A 16,423-nucleotide genomic window follows, 5' to 3' on the forward strand; every position below is an offset into this window, starting at 1 on the left:
GACTGTGCACACAAATCATGGCAATTTCTCTCTCATTGTCACTAGCTGGCATCGTGGTAGGGTTTATTCAAGATGAGCATCTCCTGTCCCATGCCTTTGATCAAATGTTGCAGGCTGGGGACCTTTTATTCCCACTTCTGCTTCTCCTTGTTGTCTCCAGGAATGGCTCTCAGTGGTTACCCCAGTACAATAACAATTCTAACTAAAAAAGGCAGTTTTATTAGGGAAAAAATAAGAGTAAATACAATATATCCAGTCTAAAGTCTGGGTAACATCTTGTGCTTATAATGGGTTTCAGCAAAAGAATAATATTTATTTCTTTCTCTCTCTCTGTGTGAGAGTTATGTAACATCAGCATTTCTAAGGCTGACACACTCCTCCCACCTCTCTAACTCTGTCCTTCTTTATACGCCTGGTGCTCTCTGAAATAAGTGTGAGCCTCCTTGATATCACTGTAGTCATTCTTTATTAGTACCTCATCCATATTTTGGTTTTATGCTAGTCCAACCCATTTGAGTTAGCTTATTTACATGGGTTCCTTACTAGCACAATGTATCATTGTACCCAATGTTTAACAAAAACCAGCATTCCTAAAGTAGGCAGGCACGCTTCTCGGTTTTCTTTCCTGCAATACAGCACTTCACAGGAACCCTTTGAACCTGGATAAAGTGTTGGGTAGGTACATATAACCCTCTTTGCACATTCCTTCAGGTACTGCCTAACAGAAGGCCTTCAACTCCTCTCTTCTCCTGGAGTGTTGTGTACCATTACGTCTTTCTGCCCAGCCTCTTTCAAATGCTAATTAGGTCTTCCCTTTCTTGCCTGAAGTGTCAGACTCAATGTAACTCCCTTTTAGTCATAACTCAATTAATAATTCCAGTGTCTGTCAAATATGATTTCTTCTAGAGAGTGCTCACTCTAATAGACCCACACACAGTAAACTACATGGCACTCTGTTTATCTTCCATGGAAGGCTGTTACCCTACTTAGATATTTAAACTACTAACCACTCTCCTGTCTGTTTTTTTTTTTTTTTCTAGACTACAATGTTTGGTTATGTTGTAGCTTGTGTTAATTTATTTCCATGTTGTAACCTGGAATCACAAATGTTTATTCCAGGCCACACTCAGTTGGGTGTCCATTGTTAGCATTTACAATTACATTTGTTAACTTGAGTTAATGGAAAATCTGTTACAATACAACCCAAAGCAGTAGTCTGGACAAACCCTGAGTAGTTTATAGGCCATGTCCTGGGGAGCTGGAAGGGTATTTCCAAGTGTTCTTCTATATTAAGCTACTCAGATAATTTCATCAAACTCAACTCCATCAAACTCAGCTCGCTGAACTGAACAAAAGGGGGCTTATTTGAATTTCATCTGTTGGGTGTGTATGCATAGCTTTGTGCATCACAGGTGAGCCATCTACCTCTTCTTTCTTTTTTTGTTTTGAAGAGACTAAAGGAAAAAGCTTCCACTCCACACTCAGCCTTATGTAGAAAAAGTGCCACACAGAGTACACTCCCATCTGAAAAGTATATCCTCACCCCCAGTTATCCTGCTCTCAGGTCATGACTTAGTTTATATCTTTTTGTTTTTGTTGTATTGGGGTGAAACTTAGTTTGTGATACAGTTAAGTGATACAAAGCTGTCTTACTTCTAAAATAACAGATGGGCTGAAGAGGTGGTGTTCAAATCCAGAACCAGGTTTGGATTCAACTTGAGATTCAAAATCAGGACTAAGATGTGTATTCAGTGTAGATGAAATCTAGTAAACTGTTCTTGTGAAATTTTCAGATCAAAATGGTGCAGATCTTGAGAGATGAGAATGTCCTCGTGTTTCTGCTGTTTTGAATGGTGGAAACACTTGAAAGAATCCATTGTTTAAATAACTGACAAAACAAGAAGAGGGTTGACTTGGTGATGTAAGCATTATATTTCAGAATATCGGGCTTTTTTAGCATCACTTCTGGAGCCACAAGTTCAAATTCCAAGACAGTTACCTCAGCCCTTCATCAAACCTATTAGTTTTACTTAGAGGCTGCTGGTTCTCTTTGGAGATGGGCTGCTCTCTACTGTTGTGCGCACTCTTCAGTAAAGAGCTTTGAATTCGGACCTTGCTGTTGTTGCCTGTCTCTCTCCGGTCAGACAACGAACCGTGCCGTCGGGGGTTCGAGTCCTCGACACTTCTAATGTAGATGAAATAAATACCTGTTTCTTTTGAGTTAAACAGACTGAGAAGCCTGGGACCTGTATTGAAACAGGACATTACTTTCTGGATGGTCTGTACAGAGCGACTTGCATCTGCTTGATATCACATATGGATTCATTTGCTTTTTATGTTGTTTACAACCATGTATAATTGGGTCAAGATCAAACTTATTTACAAGCCCTACTTCTCTGAGTCTTACTAATGGATCTCAAGTTGGGGGGGAGAATAGGTATCGCTACTCTGTTTTAAACTTCTACTCAGGATCGAGTTGTTGCACAAAGAGGAAAGATTGCTTGTTCTTTTGAAGGCCATGATTAGCATTGCTTGGCCTTCCCTTTTTTGGAACGTGAGGCACATTGGGTAGGCCATGGCAATGAATTAACAAATACACTTTCAGCAGTCTTATACTTATATCTTATAGTTAGTTGGGGACTGGTCCTGCTTTGAGCAGGGGGTTGGACTAGATGACCTCCTTAGGTCCCTTTCAACCCTGATCTTCTATGATTCTATACTGTGATCAATCTACACTACAACTCTGACAGTATTAGCTCATGGTTGTCTGGCTTGGGTAAGTGAGTATGTATTCTAACAGCTTTTCCTGTAGCACTGTGGTTCAGACAATGCAACCTAAACTGTAAACAGCATCCCTATGATGATTCTTAAAACACTTTTGTCCCATCTATACTACAAACAAAAATCAATTTTTTTATTTTTTAAGTTTTTAAGTTTTGATTACAAAAATAGATGGTATCCCAGGCTCTGGAGGTTTAAACACTTTAAATTGCAAACCCCCCACACAAGAGAAGCATCAGCTGCCTAATATGTCAAAGTGAAAATGCAAAAATACCCAACCCTAGAAAGATCCTTGTCCACCCCTCTCTGCAGCCCTCCCCAAACCCTGAACAAATAAATGGGCTTTGCCGTGTTTCCTGGAGATTAATAGATTAACAGGACTGTTTTGGAGCAAAATGGCAATGAGATCCAGAGCTGAGGAGCCCTAATGGAAAGTGTCTGCCAGAAGCCCCCCTCCCTCTTTTTTAAGCAGAGATAACTTCAGCTTGAGATTCTAATTTCAACAGTAACATTATCTCATGAGGACAGAGGCAGTCAGTCTTTCATGTAGGCAGTCCTAAACCATTTCTGATCATGACTAAAACCAACATGAAACTCCAGCTGGAAACCAATCGTCAGGCAGGCTAGTTCATGAAGCACTGATGACATGTGCTTCTAGAATAATACTCCACTTAACAAGTAGACAGTGGCCTACTGCACCAGCGTTAGTTTCCAATGGGATTTTAGGTACAGCCTCATGGACCATGCAGATGTTAAAGTGGCAAAACATGGAAAATGGTCCATATCCAAGAGACGAGGTCACAACCTTGTGGAATTAAACAGCTTTCTTGCAGAGTGCAGTAATTTTAATCCTCTAAAAGCGAAGAGTGATCTAACACCATGCGGAAGTTGTGAAGTCAGGCAGTAAAAAGCTGATGGATACCTCGTTGAAAGATGCCAGTACAGTCTCTGACATGTTCTGGTGATGCTTTCCCTAATCTACCACCACCTCCGTATTGTCTGGACTGAACCTTAGCCAGCTTGCCCACATTAGTGTTCCAGCTTCAGCCAGGAACTGGGTCAGGCTTATATGGTGTTAAGTGTACTGAAGGCACTGCGACACATGCTGCGTCATAGATATGTTGAATAAGAGGGGTGAAAAAACTGAACGCTGCTGTACCTCAAATGAGAGCCCTTTGGGTAGAGCACCAGTTACCCTCTATGGCCACTCCAAGGGAAAAGAACATTCATCTAAGAGAAGCTCCATCTATTTCACACTAGGTGGCACAAGCAAGCCAAGCAACATATCCTGGTTGATGGCATCAATGGCAGCTGATCAGCATAGTATGAGCTTCGATAGCTGATCTTCATCCACTGTCAGGAAGAGATCATCCAGTGTAACCAATATAGTGTGTGCCAAACCCAGTCTCTATTTGGCTTGACAAGGATCAAGGATAACTGAGATGCTCTGAGTGTTGTCTCACCAGAACCTTCTCAGCAATCTTCCATGCTGAAGAATGGAAGGTGGAACAGTGGCCAGACAAGCCTATGCTGTCAACCTCAACTGGTTGATCAGACATCTGGTTGATCAGAGGCTGCAGAATGCTTTCTTAAAAGCAGTTGGCTGCCAGCTCTCTGTAAGGGCAGTGGTGGCAATCTTTTACCACAGATGTTTCCCCACTGCCCTTCACCAGCCAGGAAGAACATAGATCCAATTCTTGGACTGGAGCATAAAGTTCTCCCAACACCTGAGCATCTCAGGAAGTGGCACTGGGTGAAATTCAGGCAGAGAAGACTTGAGATTTACCCACTATAAGATTGCTTGGCTTGCTGTGAGGTGGTTGCAAAAATTCACTGAAAGATTCACCTTGTCACCATTGGAAATGAAAGAGTTATTGAGATGTGCAAGTTTTCACAGAAGTCAGTTACTGTAAATAGAGGATTTGGAAAGTCTCATGCCCCAGGGGCTTTACCCAAAATGATTCCCTCTATGGTGCTTCAGAGATACTGACCAGTTGAGAATTCTATACTCTGTCTGTCATGGCAACATACATACTGGACAAAGATTTTTCCAAGTAGTATGCAAAGAGTTAACGATCAGACATGTTCATCAAATTAATGGGAGCTACACAGCAAAATCTCCAGATACCATAGGGAAAATTTACTTCCACTATGAGAGGAAATCAAATTGGTAACAGTGGCTTAATTTTCCGTAAAAAGAAAAGGAGTACTTGTGGCACCTTAGAGATTAACAAATTTATTTGAGCATAAGCTTTCGTGAGCTACAGCTCACTTCATCGGATGCATTCAATGGAAAATACAGCGGGGAGATTTATATACACAGAGAACATGAAACAATGGGTGTTAGCTTACCTTACCTGATCACTCTCATTACAGTGTGTATGGTATTACCAGCAGGACAGCGGGGGGGGTGGTAACGGGGGACGACACCTTTTGTAGTGATAATCAAGGTGGGCCATTTCCAGCAGTTGACAAGAACGTCTGAGGAACAGCAGGGGGAAAAAATAAGCACGTGGAAATAGTTTTACTTTGTGTAATGACCCATCCACTCCCAGTCTTTATTCAAGCCTAAGTTAATTGTATCCAGTTTGCAAATTAATTCCAATTCAGCAGTTTCCTGTTGGAGTCTGTTTTTGAAGTTTTTTTGTTGAAGAATTGCCACTTTTAGGTCTGTAATCGAGTGACCAAAGAGACTGAAGTGTTCTCCGACTGGTTTTTGAATGTTATAATTCTTGACGTCTGATTTGTGTCCATTTATTCTTTTACGTAGAGACTGTCCAGTTTGGCCAATGTACATGGCAGAGGGGCATTGCTGGCACATGATGGTATATATCACATTGGTAGATGTGCAGGTGAACTGTGGAACCACCTGATCAACATCCTCTACAGCAAACAGGGAAAGATTAAAAATGAGCTCTCAAAACTGGATATTCTCATAAAAAACCAACCTTCCACACAAACTTCCTCGTGGCTGGACTTTACAAAAACTAGACAAGCCATTTACAACACACACTTTGCTTCTCTACAAAAGAAAAAAGACACTAAACTATCTAAACTACTACATGCCACAAGGGGCCACAACAGTGGTTCCCTTAACCCATCCAGCAATATTGTTAATCTATCCAGCTATACTCTTAGGACAGATTCTTCTTCTGGGCTATCTCGGGGTCTCTCCTTCTGCCCCTCAACCCCCACGAACATGATACAGTTCTGTGGTGACCGAAAATCCTATTTTTGACGTCTCCGACTCAAGGAATATTTCCAACACACCTCTGAACAACATACTAACCCACAGAGACCTTCCTGCCAACACTACAAAAAGAAGGATTCTGGGTGGACTCCACTTGAAGGTCAAAACAACAGACTGGACTTCTACACAGAGTGCTTCCGTCGACATGCACGTGCTGAAATTGTGGAAAAGCAGCATCACTTGCCCCATAACCTCAGCCGTGCAGAACACAATGCCATCCACCCCTCAGAAACAACTCTGACATCATAATCAAAAAGGCTGACAAAGGAGGTGCTGTCGTTATGCATAGGTGGAAAGATGAACAAGAGGCTGCTAGGCAGCTCTCCAACACCACTTTCTACAAGCCATTACCCTCTGATCCCACTGAGGGTTACCAAAAGAAACTACACCATTTGCTCAAGAAACTCCCTGAAAAAGCACAAGAATAAATCCGCAAAGACACACTCCTGGAACCCCGACCAGGGATATTCTATCTGCTACCCAAGATCCATAAACCTGGAAATCCTGGGCGCCCCATCATCTCAGGCATTGGCACCCTGACAGCAGGATTATCTGGCTATGTAGACTCCCTCCTCAGGCCCTACGCTACCAGCACTCCCAGCTATCTTCCAGACACCACTGACTTCCTGAGGAAACGACAATCCATCGGTGATCTTCCTGATAACACCATCCTAGCCACTATGGATGTAGAAGCCCTCTACACCAACATTACACACAAAGATGGACTACAAGCCGTCAGGAACAGTATCCCTGATAATGTCACGGCAAACCTGGTGGCTGAACTTTGTGACTTTGTCCTCACCCATAACTATTTCACATTTGGGGACAATATATACCTTCAAATCAGCGGCACTACCATGGGTACCCGCATGGCCCCACAGTATGCCAACATTTTTATGGCTGACTTAAAACAATGCTTCCTCAGCTCTTGTCCCCTAATGCCCCTACTCTACTTGCGCTACACTGATGACATCTTCATCATCTGGACGCATAGAAAAGAAGCCCTTGAGGAATTCCACCATGATTTTAACAATTTCCATCCCACCATCAACCTCAGCCTGGACTAGTCCACACAAGAGATCCACTTCCTGGACACTACAGTGCTAATAAGCGATGGTCACATAAACACCACCCTATACCGGAAACCTACTGACCGCTATGCTTACCTACATGCCTCCAGCTTTCATTCAGACCACACCACACGATCCATTGTCTACAGGCAAGCTCTACGATACAACCACGTTTGCTCCAACCCCTCAGACAGAGACAAACACCTACAAGATCTCTATCAAGCATTCTTACAACTACAATACCCATCTCCTGAAGTGAAGAAAGAGATTGACAGAGCTAGAAGAGTACCCAGAAGTTACCTACTACAGGACAGGCCCAACAAAGGAAATAACAGAACGCCACTAGCCATCACCTTCAGCCCCCAACTAAAACCTCTCCAACGCATCATCAAGGATCTACAGCCTATCCTGAAGGACGACCCATCACTCTCACAAATCTTGGGAGACAGGCCAGTCCTTTCCTACAGACAGCCCCCCAACCTGAAGCAAATACTCACCAGCAACCACATACCACACAACAGACCCACTAACCCAGGAACCTATCCTTGCAACAAAGCCCATTGACAGCTCTGTCCACATATCTATTCAGGGGACACCATCATAGGGCCTAATCACATCAGCCACACTATCAGAGGCTCGTTCACCTGCACATCTACCAATGTAATATAAGCCATCATGTGCCAGCAGTGCCCCTCTGCCATGTACATTGGCCAAACTGGACAGTCTCTACGTAAAAGAATAAATGGACACAAATCAGACGTCAAGAATTATAACATTCAAAAACCAGTCGGAGAACACTTCAATCTCTTTGGTCACTCGATTACAGACCTAAAAGTGGCAATTCTTCAACAAAAAAAACTTCAAAAACATACTCCAACGAGAGACTGCTGAATTGGAATTTAATTTGCAAATTGGATACAATTAACTTAGGCTTGAATAAAGACTGGGAGTGGATGGGTCATTACACAAAGTAAAACTATTTCCCCATGTTTATTCCCCCCTGCCTCTGTTCCTCAGATGTTCTTGTCAACTGCTGGAAATGGCCCACCTTGATTATCACTACAAAAGGTTTCTCCCCCCGCTGTCCTGTTCGTAATAGCTCACCTTATCTGATCACTCTCATTACAGTGTGTATGTTAACACCCATTGTTTCATGTTCTCTGTGTATATAAATCTCCCCACTGTATTTTCCACTGAATGCATCCGATGAAGTGAGCTGTAGCTCACGAAAGCTTATGCTCAAATAAATTTGTTAGTCTCTAAGGTGCCACAAGTACTCCTTTTCTTTTTGCGGATACAGACTAACACGGCTGCTACTCTGAAACCGTAATTTTCCTTGCATACATTGTTGCAGTGCAGGAAAGCCCTTTCTTTCATAACATAGAAATGCCTTATGTAGCAATGTGGGCACAATTTGAGGTCACATTTCATTTAACAGAGCATGGTGACTTTGGCACATCTCAGTAGTAAAACTTTGCGCTCTCAACAGAAGTTGTCCCTGCATCTACAGATGGCTACATAAGTCACTGTCAAGACTGAAAGAAAAAAAGATGGTCATTTTTTCAATGCATCTGTTTGCAGAATTAGTGGTGTTATGAAAGTGCAGGCCATACTTACACATTGGGGGACTCTATCCTGGGAAGCCATGACTCCAAAAAAGATTTGGAGGGTCATGGTGGATAATCAGCTGACATGAGCTCCCTTTGTGATGCTGTAGCCAAAAAAGCTAATGCAATCTTTGTTATGTATAAACAGGAGTATCAAGTAAGAATAAGTAGGGTGTCATAAATATAAAGGGAAGGGTAAACCCCTTTGAAATCCCTCCTGGCCAGGGGAAAGCTCCTCTCACCTGTAAAGGGTTAAGAAGCTAAAGGTAACCTCGCTGGCACCTGACCAAAATGACCAATGAGGAGACAAGATACTTTCAAAAGCTGGGAGGAGGGAGAGAAACAAAGGGTCTGTGTCTGTCTGTAGTCGTCTTGGCCGGGGACAGAACAGGAATGGAGTCTTAGAACTTTTAGTAAGTAATCTAGCTAGGTATGTGTTAGATTATGATTTCTTTAAATGGCTGAGAAAAGAATTGTGCTGAATAGAATAACTATTTCTGTCTGTGTATCTTTTTTGTAACTTAAGGTTTTGCCTAGAGGGGTTCTCTATGTTTTTGAATCTAATTACCCTGTAAGATATATACCATCCTGATTTTACAGGGGGGATTTCTTTATTTCTATTTACTTCTATTTTTTATTAAAAGTCTTCTTGTAAAACACTGAATGCTTTTTCATTGTTCTCAGATCCAAGGGTTTGGGTCTGTGGTCACCTATGCAAATTGGTGAGGCTTTTTATCCAACATTTCCCAGGAAAGGGGGGGTGCAAGTGTTGGGAGGATTGTTCAGTGTTCTTAAGATCCAAGGGTCTGGGTCTGGGTCTGTAGTCACCTAGGCAAATTGGTGAGGCTTTTTACCAAACCTTGTCCAGGAAGTGGGGTGCAAGGTTTTGGGAAGTATTTTGGGGGGAAGGACGCGTCCAAACAGCTCTTCCCCAGTAACCAGTATTAGTTTGGTGGTGGTAGCGGCCTGTCCAAGGTGTAATATTTTGTACCTTGGGGAAGTTTTGACCTAAGCTGGTAAAGATAAGCTTAGGAGGTTTTTCATGCAGGTCCCCACATCTGTACCCTAGAGTTCAGAGTGGGGGAGGAACCTTGACATAGGGTAATATAAACTCCCATATTTGGCACTGGTGCAACCATTGTGTGAAATACTGTGTCCAGTTCTGGTGCCCACAATTCAGGAAGGAATGTTGATGATAAATTGGAGAAGGTCCAGAGAAGAATCACGAGAATGATAAAAGGATTAGAAAACATGCCTTACAGTGATAAACTCAAGGAGCTCACTCTATTTAGCTTAACAAAGAAAAGGTTATGGGGTTACTTCATCGCTGTCAATAAGTATCTACCAGGGGAACAAATATTTGATAACAGGCTCTTCAGTCTAGCAGAGAAAGGTATAACAATCCAGTGTCTGGAAGCGAAACAAATTCAGATGGGAAAGAAGGTGTACTTTTTTAACAGTGGAGATGATTAAACTCTTGGAACAACTTACCAACAGTTGTAGTAGATTCTCCATCCCTGGCATTGGCTATTTTTCTGAGAGAGATTCTCAAACAGGAATTAATTCGGGGAAGTTCTATGGCCTGTTATGCAGGAGGTCAGTCTAGAGTGGTCCCTTCTGTTTTTGGAGCCTAAACTATTAAGGGCCTGTTTCTCAGTCCTGGTCAGTGCAAAGCAGCTTACATAGACCTAACTCTGAGTGCCTACACTAAAATGTCACTCCCACCGATGTGACTTGCACGCTGCGCCCACTAAATAACTCCAGCTCCGTGAGAGGCGTAGTGCTTATGTTGGTGTAATTAGGTCAATGCAGTGTCAGTGTAGACACTGCATTACCTACATTGACTTTAGTGGCTTCCAGGAGGTGTCCTCCAATGCCTCAGTATGACCACTCTGGTCACTGTTTTGAACTCCGCTGCCCAGCAGCCAGGTACACTTCCCTCCCCTTTAAACTCCTGTGAATTTTTGAAATTTCTTTCCTGGTTGCTTGGCGTGGAGAGGTCACCTAGCAACTGCTCAGCTGACCATGCTGGCTACATGCTGCAGACGCGCTTCTGCCTGGAGTACACAGGAGGTGGTGGATCTGTGGGGAGAAGAGGCTGTGCAGGCACAGATCTAATCCAGCTGTGCAAACATCATTATTTACAAGCTGATCACTCGGGGCATGGAGGAGAAGGGCTATAAGAGGGACCCACAGCAGTGCCATGTGAAAGCCAAGGAGCTGCGACAGGTGTACCAGAAAGCCAGGGAGGCGAACAGGCATTCTGTGCAGAGCCACAGACCTGCCACTTTTACAAAAATCTGCAGGCCATCCTTGGTGGAGACATCACCACCACCCCCAAGAGCACCATGGGTACTTCAGGAAGCCCAAGTCACAGGCCCCAGCTGTGAACAGTGAGGAGGAGTAGGAGTATGGAGGACAGGGGATCCAGTGGCACGTCAAGCCAGGAGCTTCTTTTTGACTCCTGGACAGTCCGGACAGTCTCTACAGTCCAGCACAGGTGAGCCTGATACAAGGAAAGGAACCTCTGGTAAATATACTATTTGCTTTGATATTGCAGGGACACATCCATTCATTTACTTTTTTTTTTTTTTTTAAACTTATGCTGGAAGAGATAGTGAAATCAACAGTAGAGTGAGAAGCAGATAGCAGCTCTACTTCCCCTCTACAGTTAGGCAGAGGGGGTACTGCAGAATAGTTTGTTTGTGTGCACCGGGATGTCCCATGAATCCTTCATAGAGATCTCAAGGAAACTTTTGTGAAGGCAGTCTGCAATCCTCTGCCAAAGATTTCTGGGGAGGGCTGCCTTATTTCTCCTGCCATGGTAGGACACTTTCCCACACCACTCAACAATTATTTCAGTAGGCACCATTGCAGCATGCAGGCTAGCGGCATATGGCCACGATCTGCAGCTGGATGCCTGAAACTTCCCTTTCAGTGGAAGTTCAGCTAAAATCCCCACCACCTGTGGAAAACAGTGCAAGTATTCAGCTCAGTTGTCCTATACACATATACTCATGCCCATGAACTATCCCTGCCCCTTATTTTCCCAACTTACCCCCTCCCTCCTGGGCTGTACTCACCATCACTGGGACTGCCACTCTGCTTCATGAATCCCAGAAAGAAGTGAGAATGTTGTGTTTGCAACTTGTGTGGATAAAAGGGAGTGAGTTCAGTATACCAAGTTTCAATTTATCTTGTGAATACACTCACAATAGTACCTCTGTGCATGGTATCTTTTGCAGCTGGAAATGTGGTCTTGCAGATCTCTGCATCTGCACCAGCAGAGCGGTGCAGCCAGATGAGGAGGAGAAGGAAGAGGATGCAGGACGGCATGTTCCAAGAGATCCTGCAAGCCTCTGCTGCTTTGGATACCCTTGTGGACAGCATGGACAGGGACTGAGTGGAAAAGAGAGCAGAGAGGGACATGAAGCAGCAGATGCTAGCACTTTTCAAGCAGCAAACAGAACATGCTGTAGACTCTTGAGGACCTTCAGATTCAACAGTTCCATGCTCGCCTCCCTCTGCAGCCCACAGAGAACTGCATTCCATGCGGCGTCCGAGGCCCCTGCACTATGCCTACTACTCCACCCTGGGGGAGAGTGCAGGCAATCACAGCAGCACGTGCACTGACCTGTGAGAGACATGGTTGGTGTACGTGTTTGTGAAATGGAAATGACTGTTCTTTCTCCTTTAATAGTTCTTTCCCCTGTATTTATAAAGTTTAATTCAATTATAAACGTGTCTGTTTGCATGGGTTTATAATAAAAGTCTATTTATGGAAACTTAATTCATCTTTGTTAATTTACAGCGTATGCTGATTGGGGCTGACATCATTCACAGTTAATAGCAATAGGTGCATATGCAATGTTATATTGCTGCACACACGGCACTTATTACAAGGTTCATACTGGGGTGCCAAAAAGCAATGCAAGGCAGAGCATGTTAAAACAGCACACATTACTGTGGCTCAGTATTAAAGTGGTATTTCCAAGCCTCCATGAGCCATATAGCTCCATGTTGAGCTCTTCTTAAAGCTCTGGTATCTGGCTGCTCAAAATCAGCAGACAGCCGCTTCACTAGGCTGGAAACTTCTCTCCCTTTGCTTCACAAATATTATGAAAGACACAGCAGCCAGCTATAACCATTGGGATATTTTTTCACTGAAGTCTAATCTCATGAGTAGACCGTGCCAGCGGCCTTTCAAACAGCCCAAGGCACATTCAGCTGTCATTCTGCACCTACTGAGCCTGTAGTTGAAGCGCTCGTGAGCTTCGTGAGCCACAGGAGTAAGGGATCACTATTAGCATTTCAACATCCACAGTGATAGGCCTCTGGTCTGGAAAGAAAGTCCCCGCTTGCAACTTTCTGAACAGGCCTGTGTTCTTAAAGATGCGTGTGTCATGCACCGACCCTGACCAGCCCACGTTGATGTTGGTAAAAAGTCCCCAGTGATCCACCCATGCTTCGAGTACCACACAAAAGTAGCCCTTTCTGTTGGTGTACTCTGTGGCAAGGTGGTCTGGTGCCAAAATAGGGATGTGTGTGCCATCTATTGCCCCACCACAGTTCGGGAACCCCATTACTGCAAAATGATCCACTATGTCCTGCACGTTGCCCAGAGTGTCAGTCCTCTGTAGCAATAGTGATTAATGGCCCTGGATGCTTGCATCACAGCAACCCTCCTGGTGTTTTTCCCAACTCCAGTTGATTCCTGACTGATTGGTAGCAATCTGGCATTACAAACTTCCCCACAGTGATCGCCATCTCGTTCTCCACTGTCAGTGTAGCTCTTGTTATGGTGTCACTGACCCGGAGGGCAGGCGAAAGCTCTGCGCGCAGATCCGGAAACGTGGCCTTGCACATCCCAACAGTTCTGCAGCCACCGCTTGTCATCACAAACCTGCATGACAATGTGGTCCCACCAGTTAGTGCTTGTTTCTTGGGCCCAGAACCAGTGCTCCACCATCTTAAGCTGCTCTGTGAACACAGCCAACAACCTTGAATTATTTCTTCCTGTGTCCCACAGCAATCTAGCCTCTAAGGAATTGTCATGTCCCCCAAGGCTCCTCTGCTGACACTGCAAATACTGCAGGATCAGACATTCCTTACTTGCAACACTCATCACAGTAGTACAGAGCTGTGCAGGATCCATGCTTTTCCTCACTCAGATGGCATGCACACAGGTGTACGGGGCTTTAGAAAAGAGACGGGAAACATTATGAGAGAGAGAAAACTGTATTATGGACTGTTGAAATCATGTTTCCAGGCACCCCTGTGCAACTTGTTTGCCCCCATGAGGCATTGCAAACCCTTCCCAAAACACCCTGCACTAGATGGTGGCAGGTTGCACAGTGAGATAGCTATGCACAGGTGCACTGCTCTTGGCACTTATATCGGTGCAGGTAGTGAGGACGTGCACTGCTGACACGAACATAATGTGGACATACAAAAATGATTTAATTACTGTGGTGTCTGCACATGGACATAACTTATGTCAACATAATTTTGTAGTGTAGACACTCTCTGAAAAATCAGGCTCATTGTAGTAATCCCTCTTTTGCATCATAACAAATACTTTTGAAGTCATCTTATCTAAACAAAATAAAACATAAATGCCAACATCCTTACAGACCCAACACAAACTGAAAGTGAGTAAGGGAAACAGACATTGATTTCAGATTTTAAAAGGATCATTATAAAAAGCCAGGGAATAAAACCATTTTAATGTACTTGGAAATGCCTTGAAAATCCACGTTAATATATGAGTTAAAATTATTTTGATGGTGAAAAATTTCTGCTTCCTTTGCAGTACTGTAAAGCTTGCTAAAAATGCAAAAATCCATGGGGGGTGGAGGGATATCAACTTGAAACTTTTCTATGGCAAAGTGATATAAAATAGGCATTTTTAGCATATGTATGTGTGTATGTCTCTGACAAAAGACTGTGTAAGATTTGATTTCTTTTGGTTTTTTTTCCTCAACATTGATTTGTAGGCAGTAACAGAAATTGTGATTGTAACAGGAACCAGAGTGTCATTCAAATATTAGTCAGAGGATGGCCTCCTTGGGTAGCACTACACTTCATTCTGCTGTGCCTTGCACGATATTAACCAGGTTACTTTATCCATGGAACAAATGGGATTGGGCCCTATATTCATTGCTCTTCGATGTTCCATTTGTTTTCCTGAACATACAGTTGTGGCAGCAACAAGTAAACAAACTCAGCAGGACTTTTGGTTTAGGAATATGAATATGTAAGGTTTTAATGAAAATCTTCTCTTCCTAAATGTCAGTTGCAGAGCTATTTTATAAACTCTCTTCTGTCTTCCTTAGGATTTACAAATAGAGCGAGAGAGGACTGTTTACAGTATATCTGGTGGCTGCACAGCCCTTGTTGTTGTGTATATGCTGGGGAAGCTCTACGTGGCAAATGCTGGCGACAGTAGGTAAGCAAAGCGGATCTCTAGGGGTTTTTTGCCTAAAAATAATCATTTCCTTTGCAACAGGCAGTTAGCAAAGTAGCTCAGTGGGGCCCTGATCCTTGATTAGAATGCATCTCAATTCAAATAGTAGTAATATACCTTACTGTTTATATTGAACAGTTGCAATAAGTATTTAATAGAAACTAAAACTAATATAAGCCCGCTAGTCAGAGAAGAGCGATGTTTAGAGAAGTTCAATTTTCTGCTGTTCTTATTAACAGTCTCTAAATGACTCAATGGCTCTTCTGCAGTATGAAATCAAAAATCGTTTACTGTGTGTTCTAGGGCAAGTTTTGTATTAACCACTGTTTGAAATGGTTTCGTGTTTCTGTTTATGAGAATTGAAAGAACTGTTTGAACTAGAAGTTGCTATTGTCCCCCAGCCTAGGCTTGGAAGATCTCCTAGCTAATCCTTGATGGGTTCAGAGCCAGTCAGTTACGACAGATTTGGTTAGTGCTTTTGTAACTGGGCATATGAACAGGGGAGGCTAGAATTAAATAAATAAATCCTGATTCAGATATTCACCTACCCCTCAGACTGAAACTTGATGGACTCCTCGGAAGTTCAGGTCATTTAGCTAACCTCTTTTATTTAATAATAATGATAATTATTATAAAATGTTGGCCACTGGAAATATCCCAGAGAAAAAGCTGTTTTTCCAGTCTTCTGAGTAAGTCAAACCAATAGCATACTGGAATGCTCTCTCTTTCCTCCCCACACGACCCCTAGAGAGAGAGAGAGACTGTTCTTGTAGGTTTCAGGTCTTTTTGCTGTTTGTGCAGCAGCCCTGTCATATTGGGAAAGAACAAGCTGAGAAAAGTAGGAAGGAGAAGAAGGCTATTCTCTGGGTGGTATGGGGCAAGACTTCATAGGCCTGAAAAGGGGAGTAGACAGCCCTAATTTTAGACAGAAAGCCATTAAAAGAAGAAAAATATATATGTAGACTTCTGTGTGTGCACATGCATGCTTGTGAGTATATATTTTTCACAGTTTCATTATGTATATGCACCTATTAACAAAGATAGTGAGAGAACAGCTGTAGTGCTGCTCAGAAGCCTTAGATTTTTAAGGAGGCAGCAGGCCCAGAAATCTCACAGCTAGCAAGAGTAATCTCTTGTGCACACTGTCCCAGTTCTCTGCATGCCAGTGCTATGATTCTTCTTGATGTTTGTAGACACACATTGAATTAGAAACAAGGTATTGCATGCTTTTCTTTTGAATTACTCATTA

The 16,423-nt window shown here is 43.2% G+C and overlaps 1 protein-coding gene across 3 annotated transcripts in view; it reads left to right on the forward strand.

Annotated features, from left to right (window-relative positions):
* PPM1H (protein phosphatase, Mg2+/Mn2+ dependent 1H) overlaps positions 1–16,423 on the forward strand; it is a 224,873-nt gene that overhangs the window by 122,258 nt on the left and 86,192 nt on the right. For all 3 annotated transcript variants that reach the window (XM_073327913.2, XM_073327914.2, XM_073327915.2), the window contains one exon: positions 15,044–15,156. In XM_073327913.2, the coding sequence (XP_073184014.1) occupies positions 15,044–15,156 (113 nt within the window). The remainder of the gene's footprint in view (positions 1–15,043; positions 15,157–16,423) is intronic.

Source organism: Lepidochelys kempii, chromosome 1, assembly GCF_965140285.1.
Source record: "Lepidochelys kempii isolate rLepKem1 chromosome 1, rLepKem1.hap1, whole genome shotgun sequence".
NCBI lineage: Eukaryota > Metazoa > Chordata > Testudines > Cheloniidae > Lepidochelys > Lepidochelys kempii.